Source organism: Populus euphratica, unplaced genomic scaffold (assembly GCF_000495115.2).
Source record: "Populus euphratica unplaced genomic scaffold, PopEup_1.0 scaffold100.1, whole genome shotgun sequence".
In the NCBI taxonomy this organism is placed as follows: domain Eukaryota; kingdom Viridiplantae; phylum Streptophyta; class Magnoliopsida; order Malpighiales; family Salicaceae; genus Populus; species Populus euphratica.
The window spans coordinates 501,983-516,366 of record NW_011499985.1 but is presented as its reverse complement, the minus strand read 5'-3'; the positions used below and the strand labels follow the sequence as shown (position 1 = coordinate 516,366).

At 32.2% G+C, this 14,384-nt stretch overlaps 1 protein-coding gene across 1 annotated transcript; it reads left to right on the top strand.

Moving 5' to 3' along the window:
* The first annotated feature begins 11,705 nt into the window (after window positions 1-11,705).
* On the top strand, window positions 11,706-13,298 carry LOC105140053 (uncharacterized). The gene is made up of 8 exons (XM_011046725.1): window positions 11,706-11,720; window positions 11,810-11,898; window positions 11,977-12,086; window positions 12,186-12,355; window positions 12,446-12,502; window positions 12,871-12,940; window positions 13,031-13,112; window positions 13,164-13,298. Exons 4-8 carry the CDS (start codon window positions 12,330-12,332, stop codon window positions 13,175-13,177), a joined length of 249 nt encoding a protein of 82 aa, XP_011045027.1. The 5' UTR covers window positions 11,706-11,720; window positions 11,810-11,898; window positions 11,977-12,086; window positions 12,186-12,329; the 3' UTR covers window positions 13,178-13,298.
* Window positions 13,299-14,384: the final 1,086 nt, after the last annotated feature.

Below are 14,384 nucleotides of genomic sequence, written 5' to 3'. Positions count from 1 at the left end.
TGAAATTATAACTTACATGCTCAATGACGCATGAAATATAAAATCTGCCAACCATGTCAATACCTTCTATGTATGTGCGTGTCTCTTTACATAATGTTTTGTATAATGGAACGCTCACCTTAAGTAGATGGTTTTGCCCATCAAATGCATGTAATACTTGCGATATGCTTTTAAAGAGCTATTTCAATGAATGAAATTTGATTAAAAACCGAGAAGTATAGCTTAATTCGTCAGAATTTGAGTTTGATTTTTAGAAATTCTATAAATTTTTAAATTATTAAAAATTTATATAATTATTAATTTTAAAATTCATAAAATTAATAAAATATACTCAAATCAAACTAACTTGAATATCCATATTAATATAAAAAATTAAATTGGTTAGCGATCTGAAATTGAAAATAGAAACATATGTTCTTGCTCCCATTTCTCTTTTGCACGTTGCTCCACCCTTTCTTCTATCCTATTCTCCCTAACTGTGCCCTAAATCAGAATCAGTTTACTCTGTTGAATGCTTTTATATTGGTTGTGTTGCAGGTAATTTTCTGTTGAGCGAAGAAACCTCCACATCGTCCAATTTTGCTTGACTTTGGGCTGACAAAGAGAGTATCAAGCTCTATAAAACAATTAAGAAAAAAATAAAATTGCTCCGTCTTTTACTATTTTTTATTTTTTTATGTTTTTTAAGTTGTTCTTTTTTAAGTTTTTTTTATCTCTTTAGCTTCTTTTTTTTCTTTGTTTTTTTTAAATAAAGTTTTTTTTGTTTAATTTAGTTTGTTAATGTTAATATTTTTTTAATTTAATTATCAAACTTTTATGACATTAATCTTGGATTTAACAGATTAACTTATTTTCATGAGTTAACCTGATTTTTTAATTAATTTTTTTTGTTTATTTTAATTTTTTAATATTAAATTTCTTTCTATTTAGTTATTAGACTTTCATGACACATATATCAGGTTTCACGGGTCAACTTGGTTTCACGAGTTAACCTAGTTAATTCTGGACTAACCCCTCTATTTTTTTATTTTGTTAATATTAACTATTTTATTTAGTTATCAGATTTTCATAAAAAAAATCTCAGATTTAACAGGTTAATCTGATTTGATGAGTTAACTCAGAGTCTTGTTTTGCTTTTTTTTTTTAATTAATTTTTTTTGTTTACTTGAGTTTATTCATGTTAAATTTCTTTATATTTAGTTATCAAACTTTCATGACACATATCCCAGGTCTGATGGGTTAACTTGGTTTTACGGGTTAACCCGTCCATTTTTATTTTTTTTTTTTTTGTTTATGTTAATTTTTTTTTATTTAGTTATTAGACTTTTATGACACGGATCCTGGATTTAACAAGTTAACCTGATTTGAAAAGGTAACCCGAAGTTTTTTTTTCTTCTTTTTAATTAATTTTTTCGTTTAATTTAATTTATTAATGTTAAATTTCTTTCTATTTAATTATCAGATTTTCATGAGACATATTTCGGGTTTGACTAGTTAATTTAATTTCACGGGTTGACTGAGTTAATTCTTGGTTAACCCGTCAATTTTTTTTTTCTTTTTAGTTATTAAACTTTCATGACATGAATCCCAGGTTTGATGGGTTAACCTAATTTGAAGGGTCAACCTAGTTAATTCAGATTTGTTTTTTTTTCTTCATTAGTTTTTTTCTTCATGTCAGTTTTTTTTTTGTTTTTTTTATTTAATCTATTTAATTATTACACTTTTATGACACGATCTTGCAACCAAACCCACATCCAAGACTCTTGGATTTGGTGTTGCAGTTAGACTCACTTAAACTTCAGTCATGTAAGTTTAATTTTATTATTAATGTTATAAATATTACTCTTGAGTCAAACATTGCAGTTAGACCCAAGACTTTTGAGTATATCTTTGCAGAAAAACCTAATACTTTTAGATCTTAACTTTTTTTATATTTTTTATGTAAGATAAAAAATTAACTTGTAGGTATGCCTTTGTTTTTTTTCTTTTTCCTTTTCTTTTTAAACCTTTTTTTGTGGACTCTATAGTACAATCTACAATGAAAAAGCTAGGGTCTTTAGCTTGTTTTTAGCTTTTTTCTTTGTTTTTTAAATTTACTTTCTTAATATTAAATTTTTTCTATTTAATTATTAGATTTTTATGACATGGATCCCATATTTGACGGGCTAACCTGATTTGATGAGTTAACCCAATTGATTCAAATTTTTTTCTTCAGTAGTTTTTTTCTTTTTTCTTTTTAATTAATCTTTTTTTTTAATTTAGTTCATTAAAAATTATAAAAGATTTAAAAACAAATAGATGGGATGGAGAGTTTGATGAGGGAATTTGTTTTTGGTAGAAAACATACCATTAAATTAGCTATAAGCACAGATAATCGAAGAATTATTTAATTATTTTTATGTTATAAATATTGTTTATCTTTTATAAGCTAGGAGTATTAAATTATAATTAATTTGTAACAAGATAAAATCCCAAGGAAGATTGTTAAAATTGCAAGTTAACTCGTAAAATCATAAAATTTTATGAGTTAACATATATCTAACATACTAATTGGACTAAAAACTTGAAACCAGTAAAATCAAACTTAACTTGTGCAAAATCGATAAACTCAGTTCGATTTTATGAGTTTATGAAATTTGTGATATGAATTAAACCAAGTCTAAATTTGACCTTAAAATGTATGCTGATTAGTTTTGTGAGATTGAACATATTTTTCAAACCACATATTGGATAAAGCTGAAATTTTACAGGAAAATATTAGATACATAAAAATATATTGTGGTAAATTTTTAGGTCAGATGGAGTTAACAAACATAATATTTCAGATCGTCAAATTTAGTAAACTAATATTGTCAAATATGTCAAACAATACCTTCGTGTACTATTTAGGACATATTTAAAGTTACTCGTGTAATTTTGCTTCGATTAAAGTTAGGATAGAAAATATACATCTGAAACTTTTCAACTATGTAAACCCAATAATTCATTCAAATGAGAGAGAACAACATGTTTGAAATCAGGACTCAAATCTGCCAAAAATATATAAAAATTAAAGATTCAGACTATATGGAGAAATTTTAACATGAAGATATTTTTTATTATTTTATTATTTTATTAATTTTAAATAATTATTTTTAATTTGAATTTTTTTCTAACACATCATACATTATTTAGAAGTTTATTTTATTATTAAATTATATTAATTAATTACTAATTTAAACTTATTAGCTTGCAACCTAAAATGAATCTATAAAGGTTTATTGTGACTGAAACAACTAGTTTGTCAGTAGGTTTATATGTATTTTTTATCTTTTCAATGATTTTCCTGTATTAAAAAAATTTATTCTGAAAAATTTTATTTTTTCATGTCATTAATTTATTAATTCATATTATCTATTTCTCTCATTTTATTTAGATTATTTATTGATTATAATTAAGTTGATTTATTTTATTAGATTTTAATATAATTTAACTTCTTGATTAAAATTATCAATATATAATTACTTATAATTTTATAATTTTACCATATAAATTTATATTGGAATAGTTTTTTGTATGATGTCAAAAACAAAAAATATTATTAACAACCTTTTTAACAACCTTCATCCCAAGCATATTGAATTTTTTTGGACGGGAAGGAGACCCACGGAACCTGGATACATATCGAGTCCAAACCCTGCTGGCACCTTCTTCCACGTGGTACAATCTAATCCTTTCAACACCTCATCACTTCCGATCACCCCACCAAAACCCAATCACAGATCGTCCCTTGACAAAAAGCGCGGGAAAACGAAAAAAAGCCAAAAAAATAAAGATATAAAAAAATAAAAAATCCGACACGCGAACCATTTCACGGCTCTCCACGCACGGTGAGAAGGAAGCCGAGCTCGTCCGGACTCTCATTTCGTTCTCGTTTTTCCTTTCTTCCTGTGGCGCCTAGAAAGAGGGCTGAAGAGACGAAATCGACGCCGTCGGAGAAGCCAGCGACTACGAGGTCGGCTCGGATGACTCGGAGCACAGCTAAGCGATTCAATGCGAAGCTGACTGAGTTACCGACCGAGTCGGGAAAGAAGAGAAAGCAAGAGAAGGAAGCAGAGAGTCAGAAGAAGAAGGTGAAAACTCATTTGAAAGAAGAAGCGGAAACTAAGACTTCGTCTTCTTCGGAGGCTGAGGTGGAAGGTAAAGCAGAGGAAGTTAAAGAAGAAGAACCGGAGGTCGACGAGGACGGATCTTTCCCTGATTGTGTTTGGTTTCAAAGAAAATAGAGGTGTAATGAAAGAGGGTTGATAGAGTAGTTTTTCAATAAACTTGGGGGTGGGTTTATTTTGAGTAAGCGAAATTAGATTAATAGCCTTTTTGTTTTTGTTTTGGTCAATTTTGATGTCTTAGTTCAAATTTTCTTTTCTTTTTGGGGTTTGGAGAAATAAGTAATAGTATTATTGTTTCTTTTCCTTTTGCATCAGTACAATCAATAGAATTTGATTTCCGCGGCACCATTAACAAGCACTAAGCAATCATGCTTCAGGTCAGCTAGCATAACCCAATACCACTACGAACTTGGTGCGGGTCTCACAACTTGGAGCTGCAAGGAACTCCCTTCTATACCAGCTTCTGGAAAGCTAGCAAATCTGTAGTTAAAGAGGGACACAAAACTCTTACCCATGCAGAGTGTTAGAGCGCATACAAGGCACAAACATAAGACTCCATTAGCTGTGGTGAGGAGGATTGTAAAACTGCCATCAATAACTTACACTGAAGATAGAAAAATAAAAATTTGAGCAAGATAACCAAGCACAAGAAGAATTACTAGCAGACTTTGTAAAGATTGCAATAGAGTGCAGAGAACATTTCTAACCATCCAACGCAGTTGGCACAACTGTGAAACGGAAAGTCCACCTGGAGCATTAGTTGGGTTGAAAAGTTAAATGACAAGCTGTATAGAATTTCACAGCATAGCAAGTAGAAGACGTGAAAAACAAGCAGTTGGAAAATATTCTATAAATCCAATCATAAAACCCATTCTACCTGATCATCCGAGATAGCAGATGAAATTGTTTAATTAAAAACACTCTTTGCACGATAATACCTCCCAATATCTAAGAATCTTGTCTCAGTCCTTATTTTCATAATCATGCGATTCACACATGACAAATCTTGAAGTAAATTAGCAACATGAACAAGCCAAGGCGAAGACTTAATTCAGTGTTTTGTTTTCAGAAACTAGTTGGTTTTAAATCAATATACACGGATTCTCATTGTAAATCACACGGGGAAGTCCAATGAATGTTTCTTCTTATTGAAGGTGGAATGTAATTCAGAAAGCTTCACTTATCTGCGTGAGAATGCCTGCTCCTCTTCAGACAGCAGCTTCTCTTCATTCCTCAATGACACTCAACTCTCTAGCCATGATAACATCTTGTTTAGGTAACCAGAGAGTACCCTATTAGAGATCAGCTATGGAAACTAATCCAGAAGCCCCATTTACAAAAATCTATAAAAACACTAAGGTTTGTCAAGGTCAGTTAATTCTTGTACCAAAATTTCATGAACATCTAATCCAGAGGGAGATTATTATTATTCATTTAACTCTTATGACATGATCCATCTCTTTCTTAACTGGGTTTAGCCGTCATAATACGTGAAACCATTTGCAGAAGAAAAACCTACAAACTCAACAGCTTGATAAATCCATTTTCAACACTGGTGGTAAATTATAACACCATAAAACAGAAAAATAAAATGAAATGCATTAATTTAGCGGGCAGGCACCTCTGAGGAAATAATCCCTCCATGACTTAGACAAGGCAACTTTGGGGCGAAATCTATCAGACCAATAACAAGCATGGCGGTTGATAAAACAGCTTGGACTGCAAAATGAACCGTACTCATCATGAGTACCGGAGCTGGAAACTTCCCCATATCATCTCCTCACAGAGTTTTTACTGTACCTAATTAATTAATTCCACAAACAAAAATAAAAAAATATAGAAATTAAATAAAAAAAAATAGATATGTGAAGGAAGGCTAAGGCAGAAGAAGGAGATGCTGAAAATAAATCAGATTAAAACAAAATAACCAGTTTAGTAATTGCGAATCCATCAATCGGTTCAGAAATAGTCAACCGGGGTTAAGGTGATAAAATATGTTTCTTGTTAAGATTAACATTTTCTTTGAGTAGTTTATTTATTTATTTTTGTCTTGGACTTAAGATTTATAAATAAATTTGTAATAAAAACATAATTAACAATGTGTAGGAAGGACTATATATGAGAAAATACTTAATAAGATTGTCTTCCAATCAAATTTTTTTCTTATTCTTTATTTTTGTTTATTAATTTGTTGTCTATGAAATCCTACCACACTTATTATTTTCTTCCAGGTATCAAAACTTGTTTTTTTTATTATGTCATAATCTAATTTTTGTATAAATAACACAAAATAAATGAATAAATTTATATTTGAAAATAAAATTAAAACAACACAAATTTAAAGTTCAGGGATGAAATTATCATATTTGAGAGTAATTGATTAGAAATTGAAGAATTAATAAATTTAAAAATTTAATTAAAATTTAAATTAATTCACTTAATAAAATTAGAATAATTAATAAGTTTGTAGATTTAATTAAACTTTGATTTAATTAATTAAATAAATTCTAGGATTTAATTGAAATTAATCCAAGGGTAAAATTAAAAATTTATTTGATTAAGGGACCCAATTGATACATTTCAAAACTCCAGGGACCAAACTATAATTTGTCATTTTTCATGCCAAATGACGACGTTTTGGATCCTACTGTCATCATCTGTTGGCTGAAGACTGATTCAATCCGGCAGATCATGAACAGGGAAAATTCCAGTATCTCGCGCCCACGATCTCTTGCCTCCACGATGCTCGCCATTTCTGAAGGCATGAACACACTAAAAGCCAGAGAAAGGCCTCACAGGAGGGAGGGATTGGACAAAAAACCAGAGAAGAAAAACTTAAGCTAAACCCAAAGGAAAAAACCAGAGAAGAAAAACCCAGAACACAGAGGAAGAAGAGCAGGGGAAACAGGCCAAGAACCAGAGGAAAACAGAGGGGAAGATTAGGAACTGAAACGAAAAAAAAAAAAACAGGGGAAAAAGAAAAAATAGAGACGAACAGGGAGGAACGAAACAGAAGGGGAGGTGAAGTTTTGGCCAGCCACCACACCTTCATATATCATCGTCGTCGTCCAGACTAGCGCTAGCCTTGTCTCCGGTGGCACCACATCCCCCCCCTCCGAACAGACGGACGCGAAGGAGAACAAGGGAGTAAACACAGAGAGGATGTAACACCGGGAACACAAGACGCAAGAACAGAGATAAAGACGAGCAAAAACAGAGGGCCATAAGAGAATGAAACGCACACAAAACAGGGGACACACAAGAAGAAACCAAGCAGAGAAAACCAAAAACAGAGGTGAAGCGAAAGAAAGAAAAAGGCAGAGGAAGAAAGCAACTTGCCGACCAGTCCTCCATCACGTCTCCGTCTCCCTGCCTCCAAGTAAGTCTCTCCAGCTTTGCAAGATAATTCACCCACACTGTACACTTGTAAATTTAATTACATTGCGGCTGACGCACGCCTGCAGGTAAAACTGCCCGGGTCACTGGCTTGGGCGATTTACCAGGTCGGGCTGTCTGAATCCAACCCAGTTCTAAAAAGATAAAAATATAAAAATTTATATATGTATAAATAAAAAAATATAAATATAAATTTATTTTTATTTCATTAATGCTATAATCAAGAATAAAAATATTAATTTAAATTTATTTCATTGTATTTTGTTTAGCTACATAAAAATAAAAAATTATATATGCATAAAAATAATTTTTTATTTATTTATTGACACCAGAGTCAAGAATAAAAAATTACTAATTTAAATTTATTTTTATTTTATAGCTACATAATATTTACTAATATCAACGTTAGAAATATTCGTAGTTGAATATTCACTGGCGCCAGAGTCAGAAATATTATAAGTAAAATATCATAACATAAACTAATGTTTAGCAATTTAACACAAAACCAACAATACAGTTTGCCTCAGACAGAACGTTTAAAGGGTGATAATATCTTTTCTTTTATATAACTAGTCCCGAATCATAGAATCTCTATTAACCAGTTAGGGTTTCTAGTTATCATAATACTAGGTGATGACTCCTTAAACAAGATTGTTCCCCATCAAAGAATAGGATATCAAAAATCCATTCTTTTCCATGATAATTTTTAAGGCCGTTGCAATGTCAAGTGCAATATATTGTATGACATGACCAATACAAACTTTCCACTTCAATGTCCTCGTTTGACAAAGAACAATTATGAAATTTGGTATATTTGTGTGAAAGTTTGGTTAGGTTTCTAAGATGTGTAGGCAAGGGTTGAAAAAGTCTTTAAGAAGCCTATAGAAGGAACAATGTTGACTTTAGCCCAAAAAAAGGTCGTGCCAAATAAGTGAATGAAGGATTAACAAGCACTCACAATTATCCATCAATATGTGGATGATGTCACTTTTCAGATAGTGCCTAATGCAACTAATACTAAGCAAGCATGAGAAGTTTTGTAACAATCAAACCAATAAGCTGACAATGTAAGAAATGTATGCCTACAAAAGTTATGAGGTGACTTTGAAAAGCTATATATGCCTGAATCAAATAGTATTTTGTATTACTTTGTTAGAATATTAACCATATACAATAAAATGAAGAGAAATAGGGAGAAGATAGAGGAAACTAGGGGTGTTAAAAAAAATCGAGCAATTGATTAAACGGAAAAAATCGAGAATAAAATTAACCAAAAAACCAAAGCAGTAGAAAAAACCGATTAAAAAATAAAAAAACCACCCGGTCCAGTTCTATTCAGGTTAAAAAAAACTTAAATCGATTGAACCAGACCAAATTCAACCAGTTTAAAAAAAGTATAAAAAGAATCATCCCTAACCTTAACTAAATCACTTTCCCACTTTCTAGCCGCCAACCCCCCCTCTCCTTTTCCCTTTCCCCTTACCAGAACCCTAAATCACTCACTTTCCTCCCTTCAAGCCTTCCCTTTTCTCCCTTCCTCGCCTTCCCCTTCTAGTTTCACAATCTAGATACGAAGGAACCATTATTCAAGAATGGTTCTCATCACTAGTGAGAACAATGCTTCTATAGAATTACAATGAAATTCATGCGAGAAGAATATAGAGCGGGATAGATCCGTACTGTAACATTGTTTAATGCTCAAACATGAAGGGGCCGAGGAGTATTTTATATATTAGATTAAGCAGAGTCAAGGATTTAATAGCCATCAATGAAATTTTCTCACCTTGAGAACGATGCTTCTATAGAATTACAATGAAATTCATATGAGAAAATCTCAGTAGCTTAGTGATGAAGATGAGTTCGGTTTTTCTAGTTTTTATGTTACAAAATTGTCCCGAACTAAACAAAACTGGTTTGGTTTGAATCAGTTCTTGGTTCGGTTCATGTTATATTAATAAGAAATACTATTTTCTGATTCGATTGAATTTTAGGGTTAAAACTGGACCAGACCAGACCGTGAACACCCCTAAAGGAAACACATATGGTAGAAAATATTCTATGCTTGCTACAAAACAAGTTTCATTATGTGGTGGTTACGATAAAAAACATTCACAAAATATAGGCTTTTTGATTATTTAAGGACTCATGGAAAAACTATAAATCCATAAAGAAAGAGATAATGACATTCAAAAAGACGTGAGTGCACAAGCAGTCTTTTCAAAACACCATTTAAAAGACAGGCAAAATGATTTTGGATATACCTAAGCAAGTAGAGGGCGTGGACAAGGTCAAAAAAGATGAGGAAAAGGCAGATTAGGAAGAGGAGGTTGAGGCAGCCTCAACAAGTCAACCGGTCAACTGAATAAGGCAAGTTGGTTGACAACAAGATCCAAGTTTGATAAAAAAAAAATAAATCAAATGTTACAAATGTGGGATGATGGGTCATTATGTCAGGGATTGTTAGAATCTAACTAAAAAGGTTAAAGAGAATGTCAATCTTGATACGAAAGAGGAGAAAGAGGCCACCTTATTATGAGTCCATGATGAACAAAGCTAGCTAAAGAAAATATGTGGTATCTAGACAATAGTACCAACAATCATATGTGTGGCAATAAAGACTAGTTTATAGAGCTTGATGAATCAATTAAAGGTAATGTCACCTTCGTGGATTTCTCAAAGGTTTCCATAAAAAGGAAATGTATGATTTTCATTAGATTGAAAAATAGTAGCCATCAATTTATTGATGATATTTATTATATCCCAATTATAAAAGGTAATGTATTGAGTTTGAGACAATTATTAGAGAAGAGTTATTAGATTAAGATGAAAGATCATATTTTGACATCACATGATACTCATAGAGCTATGATTGCAAATATAACCATAATAAAGAATAAAATGTTTTTGCTAAACATAGAAATAGATATGCATAAATGCTTAAAAGCATATGTGAAAGATAAGACTTTACTTTGGCATATGATACTTAGACATGTAAACTTCGATAGCTTGGAGATGATGGCATAAAAGAAGATGTTGAAAGGCCTACTATCCATTAGACATCCAAATCATTTGTGTGAAGAATGTTTAGTGGGAAAATAATTTTGCAAGAGCATTCTAAAGGAGTCTACATCTATAGCAAGTCAACCCTATTAAAAAATACATGCAAATGTATGTGGTCCTATTTAATCATGTTTATTTGATAAAAATCTATATTTTATATTTTTTATTGATGATCATACTAGAAGAACATGGGTATACATCTTAAATAAAAAGTCTAACGTATTTAATTGTTTTAAGAAGTTTAAACCGTTAATTGAAAAAGAAAATGATTATTCTATAAAATCACTAAGAACAAATGAGGGTGAATTTCTTTTTAATGAGTTTGTGAAGATCATGGAATAAAAAGACTCTTAATAATATTTAAATTTATGTTATTTACTTGTCAAGTAGATATTTTATAAAAGACTTGAATTGTATTATCTGTATGTAAATAATCAAATAAAAAATAAATTGGATGACTAGAGAAAAAAGATATCTTCGTGGGATATGATCATGAATCCAAAGAATATAAGCTTTATAACTTTAATAAAAAAAATGATGATGTGTAGAGATGTCAAATTTAATGAAGAAAAAGCATGTGATTGAAAACAATTTTTGATTACCACTTCTAGTCAACAACTCTAGAGTAACTGAAAATCATAAGCAGCCCAATTCTTGAAGAACAAATCAAAGATAGGATAGGAAAGGGCTGCCTAACACCTTACATACTCCAAAGATCAAAATTGACTGCTGACTGCAATACCCAGAGGTAATTTCTCTTTTTACTAACTAAACCTATTAAATATGACAACTTTTTCTATTTAAGAATTTTAGGAAACACTACTTCACCTTAATCTGCTGAAATGATCCTTTTCAATTTACCTATTTTGGTGTGTGATTTTAGTAGTGCTAAAATTTGCTTTTGCTCACCGTGAATTCCTAATCCGAAGTACGTTGGTTCTTACACAGCCTCAAGATGAATCTCCCTGTGTTTCCTTTCTCATTTCCGTATTTGGTGCAGGAACATTGTTTGGTTGCTCTCAAAATATTAATTATCTCCAGTTTTCAGTGCTTGCTTTCCGGGATGTCATTGTTGTACCTCTAGCTGCGAGGAAATTGCACAAAACCTGCAAGGAGGTTTGGCTTCCAAACACTGTTGAAACCCTTCTTTATATCTCTTAGATGTTGATCCAAGTCTTCTTTTTTTCTTACCATGGGTAACGAAGGAAAGTGGCATCAGTGATGATGTGAGCTTCGACCAAATTTCATAAAGCTTGCAAAAGATGCCTACACACCTGATCTCATTGCAGCATCGGTCAGAATGATATTTTTGGTAGCTGAACTAAATTAAATGGTTTGAAACAGAAACTTAATGCGATTTCCATTTCTTCAGGGAAAATTGGATATGGCACTGTCAGTGAAGCCCTGGCATTAAAGCTACCATTTGTCTTTGTGCGCAGAGATTATTTCAATGAAGAACCCTTTTGGAGAAATATGCTCGAGGTGCAATAACTGTTTCCAACTGTCATCATAATCTTTTGTTTTCTTCCTTTCTTCCTCTTCCTCTTATTCTTCAGTTCTCTCTGTGGTCTTTTCTTGTAGCTCTTCCACATCGTTTTGATACTAGTGAAATATGATGTCTTGAACCAGTGTTACCAGTGTGGTGTGTTGAGATGATTAGGAGAGATTTACTCACTGGTCACCGGTAACCTTATCTTGAACGTGCAATTAGTTTGAAACCATGCTATGAGGGAGGCATTAATGGAGGCGAGGTACTTACTTCCTGTCCTGATTTCCGTGATTTTCTTGACATGTTGTTTCTCAACACTGATATACTGCTTTTGGATATTTTGAAATTGTAGGTGGCAGCTCACATTTTGCTGGAGAGAGCTTTTGGTAAAAACTATGCTTCAGATAAGGTAAGCAAAGTTTTGATATCTAGTTTTACGAGGGGTGTAATCAGTAATGCATGTGTTTTGCATCAACATCGTCGAGGACAAGTTTTCTGTAATGATAATGTAACTATCTTCAAAGATAATTCCTTCAATTTTCAACCTTTCATTCCTTTGTGCTGAGTTTTTGAGATGTTTTGCACATGGCTAAGCTGCCTTGATTCTTTTATCTGTGACAATTTTTGTTGTGTCAAACACCTTGTACATTGTTAAAATGGTAGAACTTTTTTAAGAAAAAAAATTGAGTTACTAAATTCAGATTTACATTAAAATATTATTTTCTTGTCTTTGAATGGTCTAAAACAATTGTTCTGTTTTTCCTTGTGAAAGTGTAGTTCAGTGGAGCAAGGAGATTACGAGATGCCAATGTCCTTGGTTATCAATCACAAAGGGTCCCAGGACGAGGTATCAGCATCCCATAATGGTATTCAAGTGCTGAAAATTTATTCTTTGATGAGACACTGAATTCTTTATTCTTTTAAAAATTTTATGCAGCTCTTTCCAGATGCACTGATTATTTTGAGATTCTACATGGAGATCTTCAAGGTCTTCCAGATACAAAGAGTTTCTCAAAGAGGTTGGCAGAGCTAGATACTGCAAATGACTCTGAGAAGAGTTTATCAAAGAGGTTGGCAGAGCTAGATACTGCACATGACTCTGAGTAGAAGACTACTTGTATGCTAGATACTGCATACAAGTTAACATTTAACTTGGCCTATGGCTGGTTTTTTTTTTTTCCTTTAGTACGAACAAGAACGGTCATTGAATTCTCATATGATATGGTATTTGAAACCTTCATGTTCGGCATTGAAATGTCATGTTTTATACCTCAAAAGGATGAAGATCTGATATCTTCTCCTCACCCCACCCGTGAGCTGCTTTCCCATAGTCCCAATAACCGACCATCATTCTAATAGTGGCGAGCTTTCAGTTTTACAAGGACCACTCTGCCTGCTTTCTTTGTGCCCATGAAGGCAATAATGGGACATCGGCATGACAATCACTTTTTCGCCAGTTTAGTGTTTTCCTCTACTTTCTCACAAACCAAACAAAACCTAAAAAAAATAGATAAACTCACCAATGTTCAATCACAATTTTTTTTTTCATTGGATAATTGATTCCTGTTGTGATTAAAGTCCCAGATTGACTGGTAACATCAATTTCAGTTTGTTACTTACTATAGGTTCCTGGCATTCCAATACATGCAATAATGCAGGAGTTTGGCTGGGCCTAATATGCACAGCAGATTGCTCAGAACCAATTAATGGCCTGCAAATCACTTTGTAAAATGACAGCATCATTAATTTGCTCACACATTGCATGAAAGTAAATGGCCACAATATCGCAGTTTGAAATATGCAGCGATGCACAAATCGCTACCACAGTGATGATACATTTTGAATGTGGGTTTTGCAGTAAAAAAATTAATATCTGGTGGAATAATAAGGCTGAAGTTGTCATTCAAATTAAAAAATTCTAGTAAATGATACGTTGTTTGAGAAACCTTTTTGAACAAACTGTAGGCTGGAGATGTTTGCAGTTGCATCTGATTCCATCCGTGTTCCCTATCTCTTAGTTTACTTGGTTGTTGCACTTGCACAAGATTCGTGCTTAAACTACTGTATGTCCTGAAATAATGTATAAATTGAATGGATTAAGGTGGCCATTGTTCTTGATACCTTCCATAAGCAATCTTAATGACACTAAGGGGGGTAAAGAATTCCTATCCAATTTTATTTTATTTTTTCAAAAAAGAAAAATTTACGGAGTCACATGATAGCTTGCTCTTGTAAATATTGGAATATTTCTTCTGAGAACTCGAAAGGAAAGAATAAAGGGCATTTCTTAG

Bases quoted from the DNA above. Each gene is read 5' to 3' on its own strand.
- LOC105140053 (XM_011046725.1), top strand. From the start codon at position 12,330: ATGAGGGAGGCATTAATGGAGGCGAG. The intron at 12,356-12,445 runs GTACTTACTTCC...TTGAAATTGTAG, and splicing joins GAGGCATTAATGGAGGCGAG to GTGGCAGCTCACATTTTGCT. The intron at 12,941-13,030 runs GTATCAGCATCC...AATTTTATGCAG, and splicing joins ACAAAGGGTCCCAGGACGAG to CTCTTTCCAGATGCACTGAT.